This window comes from Styela clava, chromosome 6 (assembly GCF_964204865.1).
Source record: "Styela clava chromosome 6, kaStyClav1.hap1.2, whole genome shotgun sequence".
Taxonomy (NCBI): domain Eukaryota; kingdom Metazoa; phylum Chordata; class Ascidiacea; order Stolidobranchia; family Styelidae; genus Styela; species Styela clava.
This window is the reverse complement of record NC_135255.1, coordinates 6,764,903-6,784,534: the sequence shown is the minus strand read 5'-3', so window position 1 is coordinate 6,784,534 and position 19,632 is coordinate 6,764,903. Positions and strand designations below refer to the sequence as shown.

At 35.1% G+C, this 19,632-nt stretch overlaps 2 protein-coding genes across 4 annotated transcripts in view; both read right to left on the bottom strand.

Moving 5' to 3' along the window:
* The window catches only part of LOC120331188 (serine/threonine-protein kinase 33-like), a 33,758-nt gene extending 23,515 nt beyond the window's left edge, over positions 1 to 10,243 (bottom strand). Inside the window, exon 1 of the mRNA XM_039398255.2 lies at positions 10,057 to 10,243. The gene's annotated coding sequence lies outside the window, so the exon portion shown is untranslated. The remainder of the gene's footprint in view (positions 1 to 10,056) is intronic.
* A 2,601-nt stretch (positions 10,244 to 12,844) lies between these two features.
* Positions 12,845 to 18,718, bottom strand: LOC120331240 (transmembrane protein 216-like). 3 transcript variants are annotated; one of them, XM_039398317.2, is made up of 6 exons: positions 18,700 to 18,718; positions 15,889 to 15,999; positions 14,854 to 14,957; positions 14,243 to 14,336; positions 13,539 to 13,740; positions 12,845 to 13,011 (listed from the first exon to the last, which is right to left on the bottom strand). In XM_039398317.2, exons 2-6 carry the CDS (start codon positions 15,893 to 15,895, stop codon positions 13,002 to 13,004), a joined length of 417 nt encoding a protein of 138 aa, XP_039254251.1. In that variant the 5' UTR covers positions 15,896 to 15,999; positions 18,700 to 18,718; the 3' UTR covers positions 12,845 to 13,001. The 3 variants fall into 3 exon arrangements, with proteins under 3 accessions (XP_039254251.1, XP_039254252.1, XP_077969618.1); XM_039398318.2 differs by lacking the exon at positions 18,700 to 18,718 and adding an exon at positions 17,300 to 17,318; XM_078113492.1 differs by lacking the exon at positions 18,700 to 18,718 and having other exon boundaries at positions 15,889 to 16,044.
* Between the last annotated feature and the right edge of the window lie 914 nt (positions 18,719 to 19,632).

The following is a 19,632-nucleotide window of genomic DNA, read 5'->3' as shown; positions in this document are numbered from 1 at the left end:
ATAACATCGAAATTTGGTTAAAGTTAGGTTGTCGCAGCATCAGGCGGGCCATATTGAATTGCCCAACGGGCCGAATTTGGCCCGCGGGACGTAGTTTGCCCATATCAGCTATACAGATATATACTCTTACAATATTTTAAAATCGTACTAATCGAATTATCAGTTTGAAGCATTTGACCGCCGAAAATTTGGTAACTACAGATTTGCAAATGGAAAAGTACATTTGGTAAATACACAATGGTTTGAATTTTAAACTGTCGCGACAATCATTAAGCTAAACTTTGTCAATAAATCTATTGACGTCAATGAGGTTTAATCTAGACGAAGTTGGTACTGATAAGATTGTTTGATCGAATACCAGCTCATATTTAAATGAAGTCTATTATTTTGTGTCCTTGACGACATGGCATCTCAAGGACATAACAAACTTCACGTTAAGCGATGCTGTAGATTCTGCAACGACCACGAATGCTTTGTAGCAGATTCAAAATTGACACTTTTTTGGGTTAGTCTTTATAAAGACATGGCAATATAAAAGTAGAAATTAAATAAATGTTTGCTAACTGGAGGTAACCTTGCCCTTCACCGCGCAATTATGATGTAATAGGTATACACACACGGACAACTTTTATGCCAGCCTACGAAATGACAATTTCTTATAATCGATCATCTATTATTATCGGTGTCAATTTCAGCCACACATTTCGGAATGAAATCCTAGAAACGACGATACAAATAGCAATAAAAATGCATGGTAACGGAAATGGAGAACCAGATACCAAAATGGAAGCAAGTTCAAGACAAAGAGATGATCAATTGATCAAGCCACCTGGCATAACGTATAAGGTCTGAATCCCAGAATTTTTACGTTATTAGTTATTTCACTCTAGAGCAGACATGGGCAAAATACGGCCCGCGGGCCAAATCCGATGATCTCTTCATGTCATTTATTTACTCAAACAGAAACACTTCGAGAGGAACATCCAAATGCCAGCTTAGCCATCTCAACATTCGTGTCAGAGGAGAGTTAAGGTAAAGTGGCCTTATTTTGTCAGCCAAGTGCGCTTTGGTAGCTTGTTGAAATTAGAGTGGGAAGCGAATGATAAAATCAATCATTGAAAGAGTAAAGGGCTGGTTACGTTATCAGATCGCAGAAGAAAGAGTTCTCAACTTTAAACTTTTTTGCAAACACTGAAAAGGCAAATAGAATCAAAAATAGATTATCGGATTATCGCCTAGGATTATGAAACTACAGCCGAATGAATGAAATCAGTGTGTTGGAGACGTTACTGAATTTTATTATTTATTTTCATAGTTACGTAGTCATTGCAGAAACATCAAACGATTTATATACGTACATGTATTATAATTATGCTCACAAGACAAGAGTTGTGGCGCAAAAGCTCAATGTGTATTAATTTTAGCATGTATTAGTATGAAATCACGATTATGATTCGATCAAAAAATATGTGAGCAAAGAACGGCTCAGTCGCCATACAGACATCCATGAACAAATTTCCAAAAAATATCATCCCTTATTATGGTCTGGATATTTAAAGTCATGATAACGCGCGCAAATGTTGCTTTTAGCACGATTGCCGCAAGAGTTCTGAGGATTCAAATTCCTTTTGTCAGGCGGATGTCGCTTCGCTGGCGAGTTAAGTGCCAAAACAAACACATTCACTTTTCACACGGCGACGATTCTGACCAATTACAATGAAGTATTTAGGGTCATACTAACAAATCTTACTTTAAATAACAGGCTAAACAAAAATACACTTTACTACGTTGTTTTGAACATCGGATTAAGACTCGCACACGACAAGTAGGAAATATACGTGACAAAAGATGTGTTGAAGGCAATTTTTTCAATGTGGCATATATAGAATACGATAAAACGCGTTGCCAGATTCCAAGGCGGGATGTAGTAAACAAGTGGAAAAAGCAAAAACGAGGCAACGCTCAAATAAAATATTATGGCAATATCAGTTATTCCGGATCAACTGAAGAATCCCCCCCTCCCCCCGGACCCGCCTGGACTGGGGAGGAGATTCTTCAGTTGGACTCACCTGGGGTGGGGGGAGGGTCTGATTCTTCAGTTGGTCTTCGTTGGGGTGGAGATTTTTCAGTTCATCCCGTTTCCCAACTGAAGAATATCCCCTTCCCCCAACCCACCTAAGCCGATAATACCAGTTGATCCTTCATTTGACCTGGACTAATTATTTGGTAGGGTTAGGGTTAGATGGTCTTAGTTGGGGTGGAGATTCTACAGTTGGTCTAACTTGGGGTGGAGATTCTTCAGTTGGGTACTCTGGGGCAGGGGGGTCTACAGTTGATCCGTTATTCCCAGCCGAATGTTACGATTTTTACCGAATTTTCCGCGCTAAGCGACATAATTTGCTCGTGATTTGGAAAATACCGTAATTGAATAAATATCTGCGAGCTTTGTTAGAATACATACATTGGTGGCCACTGAAAAACTACAAAACGTTGGAAAGTGAGAAGGATATAGCTCCCAACGTCTTTATAGTGTCATCACAGGTTAAAGATTAAGGGTTCAAATGCCATGCTCACCACCTCACCCAAGTCATAAATATTTTGTTAGGCAATGGCGAATTGAAGGGAACCCGGTTTTTCCAATAATAAGACCCCCTCACATATTAGTGACAGCTTATACAGTGACTTGCTCAAAGCGAAAGATATCGTATATAAAGTACACAGGTGGTACCCAAATTTCGAATTTCAATCAAAACGTGCAGTTTGCTCAATAAGCCGGATACTTATTTGTGCGTATATTTGAACTTGTCAAAAACGAATCGATCCTCCATTGAGATTACTATTAAAATGACACATTCCAACGGCATCCAATCCATTTTCCTGCCATTACGTAAGCTGAAAACAAAAGACACATGTGGTGAAAGCGAGACAAATTTTTTTTAAATACAAATGAAGCAGCTGGATAAAACGAATCGCGCTATCCATTTGTACTTTACAAACAAGACAAATAATGCCGCCAAAATTTAGGCGGGCACGTCCGCCTTCACAAAGATTTACACAACGGCCACAAATATGGTTTAATTTGGCTGGGTTCAATTTTGTGTTTGTCATCACGACTGGAGGCACGATATTTATGGTAATTGGTAATATTCTGATTTCTGAGGATGTGGTTTCAACAAATGGGCCACCATCTACCATGACAATCCTTCAGTGATTTGTGAGATGTTACATTTTTATTGTTATATGTTTTTTTTTTATTAACTGAATGGTTTGATCATGATGTAGCATGTTACTATTTTATTGAAGAAATCGACATTTTTAATTGACTTTTTCTTATCACATTTGCAAAGCAGTAAAGACCGATTTAAAATGAAAGATATGACAATGTATTCGCACACTTCCAAGGATTTTGCTTTCGCTTTAAAAATGTAGTAGTTACGTATTCAGATACATCTTCCGGTAGTGAGGTATAGTGAAAATTGCAGGAGTGAATACTACCCCATAAAAACATACCCTCTAAAAGTTCAGCATGTCAGGAAGTATACCCGCCTTTATTTCAAGCAAATCCCACTTGAATGATTGAAAGTGGTATTTTTCCATTTAGAACTAAATAGCAATTCGTCTTCCAGGGCATTTCAAACTCCAAAATGACGTCAGTTGAAAATTTGATATATTGAAAGTTTGAACAATTACATTTAATATTAAATAACCCCTATTATACGACACCTGTTTTTTAATTCAAACTAGAATTATAGCGTTCGTAAATGGAGACGTTTATGTCGTAACTATAACAATTGAATAGCATACTATTTTTGGTAACTATTTATTAGCAGACAATTCGTTTTACCAAGTACATGTATATTTCTTGCCATATTTAGCACAATATTATTCATGAATAATAGTTTGCGAATTTTATTACACTTTCTCATCCGGCGTCTTGGTATACTGAAAAGTGCAATGATACATTAAATAACAAAAGAAGGTGAGGTTACGCAGTAGTGACAAGTTTTATACTACATATGATTATTTTCGGACAGAGATCTGGCCGAGATATTCATTTGAATATCATTGGTGAAAATAGGTACATGCACCTTCTCCCCTGGTAAATCTTTTTCTATTTGTATTTTGATCTGTTGGTTCGCTCAAATCAGCAATGGAATTAATTTACCCACAGAACGTACAACTTTGAATATGGAAACGCTGTAATAAATTATTTTCTGTAGTCTGTATTATTAACTATTTTTAATTTGATTGATTGACACAGCAAACAGTAGCCATCATCTATAAGAAAAAATGCCGTCTGGACGCGAAACTATTTCTTTTACTGGTCTGAGAAATTCCAATTTGATTACCCGCTTCAAAATTACGAAAAAAGATTATTACTTTTAAGTCAACAGTTGTTATTTCTGGATGACATCGTGTGATTTTCCATTAAGCCCGTCCCCACTAGATGGAGAGCCCTTGAAAAATCTCGTTTCTGTTTGAGGACATTTTATTCACAAGGTCACAATTTCACCTTTTATGAAGCTAAGTGAGCTCATTTGTACGCTAATTTAAAAAATCAAGGGCACTCCATACCACAGCTGCAATTTCAGCTCTATTTGAGCACCATCGTATTAAGCCTAAACAAGTCCTCGTGTGGGGGTCACGAGCCAGAAGTCAACCGGTTTATTTCTACTATGCAATTATCATAAATTAAAAACAAAACTAGTGGCGGAATGTTTTTCGTTGGCCGAGGATATTACATGCATAAATCGTATTTTTAGACTTTTTATTATATTTTATAGGTATGTTTGGAAGAGTTTTTTATCAAAATTGCCCTCATTTTATCGGCATATTTGTAGTTCTTTTCTTGTCGAGTTTTACATTTCCATTAATCATTGTATTTTTGAAGATACTGGATCTAATGGAAACATTTTCACAGAACTTGGTCTGAATTACATATGAAAGATCGCGACCACAGAAATATAATGCTTCATCACCGAAAATTCCTAGACGACAGGGCATGGGCGTCAGCATTTTTTTCAATTATACATTTTCAAACTCACCGGTCAAAATCTAGAATACTATAGCGTTCGCTAAGCGTTTTTAGAACTCTCTTGAAGAAGGCTCGCATATACCTAATTTTTATCATTGAAATTTTATTTCTCGGGAGTTCCATTAACATGAGGTGGGGAATCGGAATGAAAAAAATATCAGTCCGGAATTGATTTTGAATGTTTCTGACTCCACCCGGTACCACGTGAGCATGTTCAACTGTTCAACTGAACCAGAAACTTTCGCTTACTCATCCGTTTCTTGTCTTTTGTGGCGGAACTACACTCAAACGTACCGATTCCGATGAGAGTTCACCTATATTCTCCGAAACGTATAACTAGCTCTCTTCAAGTTGATAGCCTAAATTATACTGCTAAATGCATTTATTTATACGTGTCATAGTCTTCTATAAGTTCGAATAATATATTTACTATAGGAAAACAACTACACTGTCGGTTCTATATTATACGACATAACTTATACAATGATATAGAATAACTGGTATAAAATTTTATTTGAATTTTATGTGGTTTTACAATTTACATGTAATCATAACAATTTATTATTCGTTAAATATTCGATGACTCAATAATGGGTGTTGTTTTTATGGAGATATTCGTTACAAACTCAAGCTCTAGCTCAGATAGGAAAGACCTTTCCTGGTTTCGATGATCTGATTGAACACATTTGTAATAAAAAGTACAGATTTTCTAATCAACACAAAAATGATAATTACATTAGTGACATTTGAGCTAATTTGGAATATTTTTAAGAGGTTAAAATTCCTGTCTTGTATACTTTTTTTTTCATATGTTGTCATTGCCAACGGTATTTCATCTTTTTCTCATGAGTGCTTGTGCTGTGGCTTTGTTAAAATTTTGTTAGGCCAAGATTTACTTTGCGCCCGAGCTTAAACAAAAGAGCAAAGTCATGATTATATTATACCTAATATACAAACTTTGTGTGTGTTCTCGGCAACCAGACATTCGTAAAGACAGTTATTCTTATACCAATAAAAAGGGTCAAATTGGGGACATAAAATTGTAACTTATTAAAATAATTCCCGTATATAATTATGACAAATAATGTTATCCAAAACATTGAAGACGTCGTATAAATTTTGAGTTTTCGAAACCATTCATCGTAAACCATTGTAAATTTTATCGTGCCGAGGCGTGGAAACAATGCGGGTGATATTGTAAAATTACACCGTAAATCAGCAATAAATGGTTTTCCAACATCCAATGATCATTAAAAATACTTCAATTTGTTTGTTCCTATATTTATTTATGATTTAAAAAACAGCTTATATGGTAATATTCAGTCGCATTTACCATTCCCATAACTGAAGCTTTTTAGGTATATCGATATAACTATCAGAATTTTTTTAGCATGACTATGATTTTATTTTACTAGTATGATAGCATGATCAATTATTTAATTTTGAACGAAAATCACAATACGGCTACATACTTTTTAATAAACTTGGTTTTTAAATGCGAATATTCAGATTATATAGAATATTAATGTATAGTATTTTTATTTTTTCTGTCAAAATTTGCATTTGTTACGAAATAGATTAATCATTAGGCTATTCACAATGAAGAATAAAAAATGAATTCTCAAGTAAAATTCATTAATGGAAAGCGTAAACTATAAGAAAATTTTATAAAATCTCAACTTTTCAAGGAAAGGCTTTTATTTGGTACCGTGCATTCTTTAGCATGCGTCTGATAGAAAAACAGAGACAAAGTTTTTGTCGGGAATTCCACTTATCTAACAAATATTCTCGTTTCCGGGTAAAGTCAAATTTATTTTTTCCAACGAGTCAAAATCAATATTAAACAAATCAAGTGAGAAAAAAGCAAACAGTTTTTTTTCTGGGGAATGAAAGTCGTAGGAATCAAGGCTGATTATTAACCAAGGTTCTAATATCTAATTTGAAAGATCAATGATGTGTCAATAATCAATGTCATCACAAAAAATGCTAAGCTGGCTATAAATCTTTCAAAAAACACATGAGTAACATGATGTATTGCCCACTTCAAAACTCCGCGGTTTGACCACAACTCCTAACAGTCAAAGCTTAGAATATATGAAAATTCGAATGATATAACGATTACGTTGCGATTACATCGACTCGTCAGAGATGATTTACCCTATAACTTGACTAGATTAAGCATTGTCAAAGAATAAGTTCGTTTCCATGGTGGAAGACCAACAAATGAAAAAAATTAAAACGTCACAACAGATTACAATGTGGCTATCGGTGACGTAAGTCCGATGTTAACTTATTATCGTTCCATAGCAACGGGGAACACCTACTACTATACCGATTACCGACAAAAACTAAATATTTATCGAACCATTCGTTAAAATGTAGGTAATAGTACTATTAGTACTATCGGTGATGATGAAGACAATATATAAACGGTAATTTTTAAAATTTTATGTTAAATTCCAGTTGTATTATATTGAAAATTTAATCAATCCCATATTTGAAGATAAAAAATGTTTAATAAAGCACAAGCTTTTGAACGTGCCGTCTTGTCAACTTGGCGAGCGATCGGACTTCAAACAACAAGCAGTCCGGGCAAAATATTTTCAGATCACAAATGGCTTAATTAAAGAAAGAAAGCGTTCAAAACACATTTAATAGCTAAACCCCAGCTTAAGTTCGACTAGTACTCTAATTGCACGACCAATACTTGAAATTCAAAGCAACAGTGATGTAACCCGTAAAGCAATGTCTGAATGCTTTCAAGAACCCGTTCGGCGTCGAAACGACTAACCTCAATGTTTTTATTGGCAAAACCGACAAATCGTTTCCTAGAATTGCGAAACCACATCACCTTGGTTTAGTTGATGACAGAAACACATTTCCTGAAACATTTGTTAAAGACGATTCGTCTCTTACAAATAGTAGTCGTTATTATGTTTTGACGTCATGTATAGAAACACATTTGTTATGATGACAAAAGGAAAAAATTACCATGGGAAAAAATGGTATTCACTCTTTATGATTAAATCCTAGGCGACAGGTATGCATTTTTAATCGTTTCACATCGAAACGAACCACTGCGCATGCAACATACAAGATGTACCATAACGCAATGATTGGGAATCGCAAAGTTTCAAGTATCCATAAAATATAACCGCCAGAGACTACAATGTGATCCTGGATTAAAGTGCTCAGGTCCTAAAACACTCAGGAATCTATTCCCAAATGATCCTACTAGTTTAGTTCCCAAATGCGGTCATGATTTGAGAGGGCCTTGTTTCTTCATTGTGAACCTGATCCAGGCACCAAAATTTATCACAAGCCCTTATGCAATAAAAAACGCCAGAACCCACAGTATTGAAAAGCATTAAATATACCCACGACAACTATTTAGTATTCATTGCTTAGGATAAATTTGAAATGAGTCATTTATCTAACTACGGTACTTCCTCCAATGGCAAATTTCACTCAAATCTGTACAAGAACACCAAGATTAATTTAGTCATCTCTGGTTTCAGATCGAACAAAAAAATACAAAAAAAAATGCCAAGTCAGAGTTGATTGCTTAGGATAAATTTATAATGTCTATTTTATATTAATAAACATTCAAATCCGAGCTCGGTACTAACAACTCACTAATCGTACGTGATATATATATATAATAATAAGTGGTCCAGCCAATGACGAACTTTCACCTAAATTTGGACGAAAACACCAAGATTTCTTTAGTCACCTCTACCTATTAATCGAAAACAAATAACAAAAAAATTGCTAAGTCACTATCAATATAAGGTCACAAATTAGCAAAGAAAACGAATGTTACTAAAAACAAATTGAAAAGGATGGCGATTCCACTCCTAAATATATTTACGACAATTGTTCTTCGGACTATGTAAATATCTGAAACACGATTCTGCACGGTAATCTGTCAAGTCAATGAATGTCACTATATTTCAACTATAAAATAATATTTATTTTCAGTCTAGTTTCAGAACGTCGAGTAATTTACAAATATAGTGGTCTTAGGATCTTTAATGTGGTATCTTTTAGCTTTTAGAGAATAAATTAAAAACTTGAGATAGAACACCATAATACAGTGACTATACCCTGTATTATTGTCTTTTAATTTTGCCCTTCCTTAAATTTATATATATTATTGATAATTGTAATTTTACCAAACTAAAGTATTGAATTAATCCAAACAATCTTAAGGAAATTACATAATTTTAGATTGATTCCGAAAATCTCAAATCGCCATTAAACATTTTCTGAATACGGATACATATTCTCCGAAATCTTATAAAACTATCCGTCAGGGGCAATAATGAATAAAACTTTATTTGAACAAAAAATGACACTGCCTCTAAATAATCTTTTTTTCGGAATTCGTATTTATTGTGAATTTACGGTAGTAAGAACAACTGGAGATTAATAAATGAAAGTTCAAGTTTAACAAGCTTTCCAATAAAGAACCTAATGAAAAATATGTGAGTACAAAAGCGCATTCATATAGGCGTCAGTATTGTTCGATTCAAATTGTTGGAGAAGCCATATCACAAGTTAGTTTCACTATAGTTTAAATATCCCAACATGTGTTGCAATTTGCCAAACCGGTTTGAACTTTTTTCAAACAAAGTACCGAGAAATATGTACCAAACTCATAGTGCAACACAGGTGGTGACTGATGCCTATGGACATGTTGATTGGTAACAATGACATGTAATTCTCAGAAAACATCATGTATTTTTGATACTTAAGTTTCAAAATGGGGTCATTTTCATCAGTTACGGGAAGTCCGTTGCGGCAAATGTTCCTTTTTTAAAAAACAATTCAGAACATATTCTCACACATTTACATGGCATCCTAAATGTTCGATTAAAACAACTCGATTTAGCTATCTTACTGACGATTTGCAAATTTCGTACATTAAAAATATATTTATATGAAAATAGTCATATGTCACTTTTTAAAGGAGTAACATCTTATCTACATTACAAGTCATATAATAAGATAATACTAACCTGGTTTATCTAACGTTGGAAATGATGTAATGTCAATGGTAATTCTTGATTGGAACGCTGTATTTCGAACGTTTTCCCTTCAATATTTCATTCCAGGTGAAGATGTATTATCTTCTCTTTCACTTAATCATCGCAACAAAAAGGCTACAACATCTATATATTCAATTCAAACATGTGGTCTAAGAAGTGAAAAAATACGAAATATAAACATCTAATAAATCGGAATATGTAAAAAACTAAGAAATTATGAAATAATACGTAACTATGCCCTCATTATAAGTTCTCGTGTACTTTAAGTGACTGCTCTGCTCGTGATTATTAAAAAATGCCACCGAATGACCGCATCACATATTGTCTTGAGTCGTCATCAAGAAGAGACAAGGCAAAGAAACTATATGCGCCAAATATCGATTAGCACAATGCGATTCCATTGTACAGGTATGTCACCCAAGCTCTGTAACCCTATTCATTGTTGAAATCTTATACGTAAGGCTATAGAAAATTGGTGAAATGGTCTTTTAAAAGATTTGTTTCGGGATATGTGAGTTACATGTCGACCAAGCTTCCGTAAATTCTCTCAACTAACATATTTCTCATCCGCTAAGAGTCGAAAAATTTCCTTATCGTAGACTCCCGCATACTGTGGAATCGGACTATATAAGACAAAAAATGCAAAAAATAGGGCAAGCTCGCTGTTTTAGCGATATATGATCAGTAAATGTGACTAACCCAGACAGATATCGCTAGCAAGCCATAAGAAGGTGAAACAAATTGATTCAATTTACAAACTTCATAAATATTTGCAATCTACATATATAGACAGTACTGTATATAAATCGAGATTTATCACATTTACTATACACAAAACTAAATAGCAAACGATGTATTCAGTGTTGAGACACGCATATGAGTGCATATTAAACTCTGTGAATAATATTATTTGTATTTAAAATCATGCAGTCCGGCAATTTAGACGGTGCTCGAAGCTCTTGAATTATTGCGCCATTATCAACGACTCGATAAGAACCTCTATTGCGCACTAGTGGCTAATGTATGCCGCACAAATACTGCTAAAATGCAGTAACTAGCGTATGAATAACAAATCCGAGCAACAAAAGAAGCTACACTGGCACCATTTGAAATTGTTTGAAGATGGCTATTCGTATTTAAAGCACAATTCTTAGCTACAAACGCATTCGACCCTCGACCGATAAATTCCAAGGTCAATATTATGCTTGGAAACTCACGTGACGCTAATAGCATTTACAGACAAGTTGATAAGGAATGAAACGATAATTTGCAACATTCTGTATTCAATGAGTGCGTAAATATATTGTCGATCTGGCGACAGGAGTTTCGAGATGTGCTCTGCGTACTGATCAAGTATTCTCGCTACCCAGTTACTATTGAACAAGTCCTGGACAACATTAAAGCCGCGCAAACGGGTCCGTTGCGACAAACACCTTTCGAAGTATTCAATTGAATGGGCCTGCACATCGTCCTATCCAATCAATGACAAGAATTATGGAGTATGTCTGTAAATACAGATGTACGTTTATCCTGTGCACCGTATTTCAGCATTTACGGTCCTAACTTGCCGTATATCCTAGTAGACTACTGGTAATGAACAAACCTACAAATATGTGTTATATCCAATCAACGACATACACCATGGAACAAGGTATGCAAATAAGGTTACTTAGTGCGCCTTGTTTCAGTATTTACAGATACTGCCTTGCCGTGAAGTTGGCCACCGAATAAAACTGCAAATCCACATTCTGACATTATCGTCGATGAACCAAAATTGGCACCTGGCTTTATATAAACATCTTCTCGAACCCGAGACAACTTAGGCTACTCTGTAGAGTGTAATTGACTTATGTTGGAAAAGACGAGCCACATACGAACAACACCGCAAATTTCTATTCTGTACAAAGCTGACACTCAAGCTTGGCTCAGTCGATCTGCGGCGACAACCGCTTGATTTACATTCTCACAGACGTGACGTAGTTATGGTGACACTCGATGGCGCGTAACGACATATTTCAAAAACATAGATAGGATATTTTTTATATTCGTTTGCTTCTTAATTTCACCCTTTGTGTCGATCTTGATCAAACCACTCTCTACTGAACATTGTATAATATATTTAAATGAACGAATAAAAATAATTGAAATCTTTTTGTGTCACGGGCTTCACCCAACATGTCAATTTTTAGTACAGTATGACTCTGGTACAAAATTGATCTTATAGAAACAGACTATTTTGATATCCACAGCGGAGTTACTCATTCGGGTAAAATGAAGGAAAGAGTTTAGTTATCGACTGTGCATAGTCAGACATTTCACTCAAATTTAACGGATGACTGTTATGAAATAATTCAGTGTTCTGCATTCTACTGTGTAAATTTAATTTTGTGATATTTGTTTACACAAACTTTAAGTGAGACTTCTCACGTGTAAATCTGCGAGACCGACCGTAATGCGCAAGAGCCAAGAGTGCGCCAAATTCGCAAGATGATGCCCAGTGGAAAATTTCACCAAAAGCTTGCGTTCTTATAAGTTTTTTCAATTTTTCCTTTGTGATAAACTTTACTCCGCCATTCCTTGAAATATGATCCCCTCATTCCTAACGTAGCGACCTACATTTTTCTTGGTAGTAAGCACTGTACATATACAACTCAATCCACATTTATAATTATATCCCTATAGTTTTGATATGCTTGTACCACATAGGTCTGTTTTACCCTTCATTCGCACAAGTATGATAAAGAATTGCACAGTTCAATAAAACATGAAAAATATATATTATAAAACATAATCAGCTTATAAAAAAATTTATGTGGTAAATATGGAAGCATATGTCGACTCGACCACCTCTAACAGCAGCAAATGACACTACACCAATCTGTTATTCTGATCTCCATACAATTGCTTTCCAATTACTATGAATGCCTGTAATAAATGTAACAATAATATTCAATAATGAATGGTGACCTTTATTTGATATTATGGAGTTCAGTCCATATAACTGACATTGCAAAACACCACTAGAAGAAAAGATATGCTAAAAACTAGTTATATTTAGCTTTTATTATTCCACTATCACTAACACAATATTTATTGGTGTCTAAACCAGGGGTGTGCAGCGACGGCCCGCAGGCCACAACCCGGCCCGCCAAGCCATTCAGTGTGACAACACTCAGATATTTTCCCCATCAAGCACAAAATCCTAATCTGACAGGTTTCTATTTTTCAATTCGCTCATATGGTTAAAAATACATAACGTTTTTTTTGTCATCGCTGCGCTACATCTTTCAACGTTTGGCCTGGTGCATTTATTACTGTAAGGCTAAACGATAGCCGCATTTTCTCCTCTTGCATGTGGCCCAGCTAGATTCTGATGTTAGTTATATGGCCCACCAACAAAAATATAACACACCTCTGGCCTGAACCTGTCGTAAGTCCTATTCAATTCTTACCTTCCAAATACAACCATTGAAACAAGAGACAATATAAGTTCAATGCATTGAAGTCCTAAAAATATTCCAGTCAAAATCACATCCATCCGCAAGACGTAAGTTTGCCAAACAAGGAAGTAAACAACAAGGACGACGGTTGGAACAAGGAGCATAACCGAACCAAGCATTGTCAATGTACGTTCTGTTAGATTCCCTTTAGAAGCTAAAAAATAATTAAACATCCCTGATTAATGAGCGGCTCATCAGATTGAGTAATATTTGGAAGCGAAAACGAAATTGCAGAAAAGAGGAAAGTATGTACAGTTTGTTTTAAAAAAGCTTGAAATACTACGAACAAAAGTGTAATATGGAATCAAGACATCAATATCTCAGTTCAATGTTGTTATAATATATTGTATAGAAACTGGCTTCTCTGTAATTTTGTCAAACTGGTCACAAACAAAAGTTCAATTTTGTTCAACAATCAATATTTTTTTTTATAAAAGATAGACCAGAGCAGAACTTAGTTTTATAAACTATAATGCTTATTTTAGTCTAGCTTGATTGACTTAAGCGGGTACATATTTTGAATGTTTACATAACAGCATTTAACGGAACAACTATTTTATATAAAACTTCAGAGCAATGAAAAAATTGTGTAGCATTTGAACAAAGTTCAAATTTGTATGTACTATTCCTTAATAACAGAAAACATGATTTCATACCAAAAAATATCCTTAATACTTCCATCCCACATAGTAGAAATAACAATATTACATCTACTGCTAAGTTGTCGCTTGGATAAGTAAGAACTTCTCCCTGGAATAAATATTCAGTTTTTATACAAAATTGGTTCCGGACAGAGCTGGCAATATGTTATTCCCGGCAATATCAAACATGACATACAATTTAAATCTTATTTTTGAAAATTCTATGTGTGATACAGATATTTATCACCAATACATGATAACTTATTTTGGATAGTTATCAATTTTCATCAAACTCACATAAAAACATTTGACATGATTAAACAGTAATTCTCATTATATAGAAATAATTTTAAAACTTCTTTGTATATGGCTATACCTTGAAAACAGCTCTATGAAAAAACATCCAAATGAGAGGGGTAACTTTGTCAAAAATTCATTAACTGATCGTCTCATACTAAATCGGCAAATAAAATCATAGCACTCAATTTTATTTCACAACTATAATGGAAGTTGATTGGAAAAGATATAAATGCGGCTGATCAAACTTAAGAATTAGAATGCCCAAGATAGCTTCTTTGATAACACATGAGATCAGAAAACTAGCAAGTAAAATTATTGAAACATACCTTGTAAATGAATAATAATACTTCTCCAATAAAAAATATCAATAAATATATTCCACTTAAATACAAAAGCATCTGCAGCGGAACAGAAGACAAAACTTCCCGACCTGAAAAAGAAGACAGATAGCTCCAGTTATGTTTAAATTAAACAAACTGCTCAAAATTAGAATCAATTAGCTACAATGTTTAAAAAATGGCCTCCACTACATAGTAGAATTACTTTAAGAATATACTACTGGCAAACTAGACGAAGATATAACTTGATATGGCAATTTCAAAATTATCCTGATGAGGGGTTTCATCTGAAAATGCTGTCAGATGCAAGCAAACACCTGCTGTCACAAACATTTGCTGTGAAGCAATCCTGCGATGTCATCCACATCCATTACATCCAAATCTTTTTTTTTAGTTTTTTTTTATCAGTAAATCAGATTATTTTATACTGCATACTGGCATAGTTGATGATTTTTGGATTTCACCTGTTACTAGTTTAACGCTGAGCTCTGATTTGTAGTTTTTATACTAATATAGACAAACAGCAGTGACCATACATTTGGTAAAGAAGGAACGGATGATTATTCATAGTCGTAATAAATATCTCTAAACCAGTGGTTCTCAAATGGTGGGGCGTACCCCACAAGGGGGGCATAGACTATTTTTTGAGGGGGCGTGAAGCTAATTAAAAATAACTTACTATCTATTATCTTACGCCTTCATATTGGTTATTTGTGACTTATTGTTAGCTAGTGATTTTTGAGGTGGGGCCCGAGCATATCAAGTAATTAGAAATCAGTATTATTACTTCTTATAAACATTTTAATACGGAAAACATAAATGGCCAATTCGTGTTGAATAATGTTATTTTTCTTATTTCTGTATTTTTCTCTAATTTCATTAATTTACACTAGAAATTTTCAACATGTTTTCAGCTTGGGGGAAAGCAAATTACTGTACCGTTATGTACGGTGACATATTGGGTCATAAACAAGACCCCACAACTATATAAGAAGTTTCTTGCTTAACATACGATTCACTTACCTGCCATTTTTAAACTGACTCACTTGAAACGACACTCAATTTTATAATTTCTCTAAGTCGCAAGAATCCGGCGTCCCTTTGTATCTATGGACAGTACTTTTGTTTTTGTCGCTGTAGCAAAAAGAAAAGTGGATTTAGAGCAACTTTACTAAAGACGCCACCATGCGATTGACACCTACATTGACCATAGAGACTTCATAAACCATATATTATATGCTTTCTAGGCATGAGCACTATTCTTCGCAATGTGATACGCAATGATACTACCTCCATTAAAAGCTTCAAATACCATTTCGAAACAGCCATAGGTCTATATTAGGAATGTTGCAGCCTAAATTCGAGATTTTCTATAAAAAATTGAGCTTACTTCGGCGCGTCAAGCTACTTTAGGGAAATTGCCTACTTGCAAATGAGTTTGTGAGGATATGTGATATATTATGTATTAAGGTTAGAATATTACGGTCGTATGTGAGAGATATCGAAATTATGCAATGAGTGTATTTTCACACTCTCAATCAAGTCTTTGAAAAATATCGCAAATTATAAGTGTCATTCTAGGCAGAAGTGCAGTGATTCAACAGGGAAGAGGCAGCGTATTGATCAGCTCAGGTTAAGATAGGGGTGAAATAAGCCAGTGGGGGGGAATGAAACATAGGAGAGACGAACGAAATTTGATATAATGCAGAAAGGGATGATGTGAATAAAATGGAATGAAAAAATACCGAATACACAAAAAAGTTCTGCTATCCCTGGAGAAAAATAAAATATACCTATAAATATACTACAAAGAATCAATATAAAAAGACGTGGATCAGATGAGCAAACAACATACAATATTAGAAGGAGAATAACGGTCGAATATGAAATGAAAATCCAGAACGAGTTTGCCTATCTCTTTTTCATTACTCTCTTTGCGGTCTAGAACCCCATTACGCGCTTCCTTTTCCGTCTTTATTTTCCTTCTCATATCCGCTTACGCGTTGAGCCGCTTTGTTTCGGTGCACATCCATTTCCGTCTCTACTTTCCCGCTCACACCGTGAAAACTAATTAAAATATTATTGTATTTAATGATAACAGATTTGGTATGCACCGGTTTGTGTTTAGATATGGGAAGAAATAAATCTTTGTAGTTTTGCAATTTTCTGTTTATATTTGAACTTTTTCTCAAAGTTTTTGTTGAGTGAAAATCGCGAAATTACAAATTTGTTACCAAAAATTAGAACCCTAGTCGACCGCAGTGATTATCACTTTAAAAACTCAATTTGATTTAATTTTCCGTCGTCTATCAAAGTTTTTTTTGATTATCTGCTTCATTTTACTTTCATATTTTTTCTCTTCTCGATCGATCTATCCAACGACTAACCTATCGCAGTAGCCAATACGACATACTTTCAGCTTTTTTGCACATACCTCACCAATACCAAGATTTCACACTTATTTTGAACGTGTTTCCCCTATTCTGTGTGGAAACTTGTTTATCCACCACCTTTTTGTTTCAAAATACTCAAGCAGATGCGTTCAACGATGTCTATCGTGCCTTATTGCTTTGCTGCACTGTTCTCTGACTACTGCACATCAAAACTATCTAAAGACAAAAAGAATACTGTGTTACTTGATTTATACTTAAATTTGATAAATGCACGAGGGCAATGTTTGAATTTAAATATATGGACAAGTCGAATAACTACAAGTTGAATGTTCAGAACTGCAGTGGTCCACGCGATATTAAAATTACTCAGTGAGACATTCATTCGATGCACTATTTTGTGATTGCTTTAGAAGTTGGAATGAGTATAATATGCTTATTTAGGTCAAGAAATGCCGACTTGAAAATTCCGATCCGCGTCATCTTGATTTGTCGACAATATTTGGCGGAATGGCTTACCTGTTCCTGTTTTTCTTCTTCGCTGTCATATTCATATTTCGGGGCTCCAGAAGTATGCGCACCAAGATGTCGCACAGCCTGAATCCTAACCGGTACACACATACTATGTTCAGGCTGTGCGCCATCTTGGTGCGCATACTTCTGGAGGTCCCATATTTCAATAGACATATGCATTTTATTTGATTAGTCTGCTTTTATCCATACCCGACATGAAATGGTAACCCGACAAAAGGCCGTGGTTCGCCATATGGTTAAGCCGTCGTATCGACTTTCCTCTCCCCCGGGATAAATATGTAAATCCTATTCTATCGTATATACCTTGATCGTAGTAGTATATATTTACGCCTTGACAAATTAGGCTGGCGGACAGGACTTGCCTGGTACACATTCAGTGCAGAATGAATTATGTTTTTCCAAAATGATAGATAGCTCCTAGCATATTTGTGGTGTCTTGCATAGGGATTTCTTCTGGTCGTATCATGGAAAGTTTGTATTAAAAAAAAAGTAACCGATATTTCGAATTCATAATCTGCAAATCAGGTGATAGAATAATTTGTAAAAAAATAAGAAGGCTAAACACCGGTTAGCGATTACAGAATTAAAGCAAACAATACCTTAGATAAGATATATAACGTGCCAATACTGCTTTGTGAAATCAACGAAACTTTTATCGCTATTCAGTGGACCCTGGTTTAGAATTTAGATAAGAGGCCCGAGGGATTCGTAGATAGTTCCTGAACGCGCACGAACCGATACCATGTCGTTATCTAGAGGCTGTCTTTCCGTAGGAGTACCGTATACCGTACAGTTCATGATATATATATGATATACAGTTCATGATATATAAAACATTTACAGACTTACGGTACCGGTATCTCTACCGTTGAGATTAGGAAAAAATTAAGATCTTACAAAAAGTGTTTACCGTTTTCTAACTCGAATGCCTGAGGAACAACACTGTCACGATATCAACACCATTCTGCTGTTCTGCCGATTTCTGTATGTTGTAACCTTGACTGACTGCCTCTGGCTTCGCGAGCATGGCATTTCGTATTGAGTCCGGTACCGGTACTGGGATAGCGGTGTTTGTCGTATATCATCTTGCTGGTATAACTTAATTGTATTATGCGGTACTGTTAGCGGTCTGCCGAAGGTGAAAGTTGGCTGTATGAGTTGCCCAGCTGGTGCGAATTGGGCTATAAAAATAGGCAGTTACCGGTACGGTATCGTACCGGTATCGTACCGGTATCATGTTACGGTACCGGTATGCCCTAACGCCAAACAAAAATGTGTTGTCTACGGCAAGTTTAAAACATACTTTCTCGATTATTTTTCTAGAACAGGACTCATACCGGTAGTGTTCAAATGCAAAAAATTCAATTTGAGAAACATAAGAAATAAACAAAATCAGAACAGAAAAGCCATTTTTAGCTGTAGACTAATTCTGCAAACAACACTGTTGAATGCATGCTTCCCCATTCTGTTTTCTGAGGCCAAATCCCACCTCAGCGATCTGATGGCATCCGCACTTGATATGACTGTATGACATCGTGTTACTGTTACATTAGTGACAGAATTATTTTGAAGCTTCATTTTCTTGTAGAATTGGGGACCAGGGTAACCCAGGTGCTATTTCGCTACCAAACTGTGCTAGGATAAAACTGTAATAAGTCACTATATTTGATGTTCAATCTTCAGGTCATTTTCTAAATTGCTTATAATATAGTTTAATATCTTATCACAGGATACCGGTAGTACCTAATACAGTAATAGTTCCAGTGTTTCGACTATCAACGTGTTCAGATAGAGTACTGAGATACAATACTGTACCGTATCACAATGTTAGGGGTAGCCATAT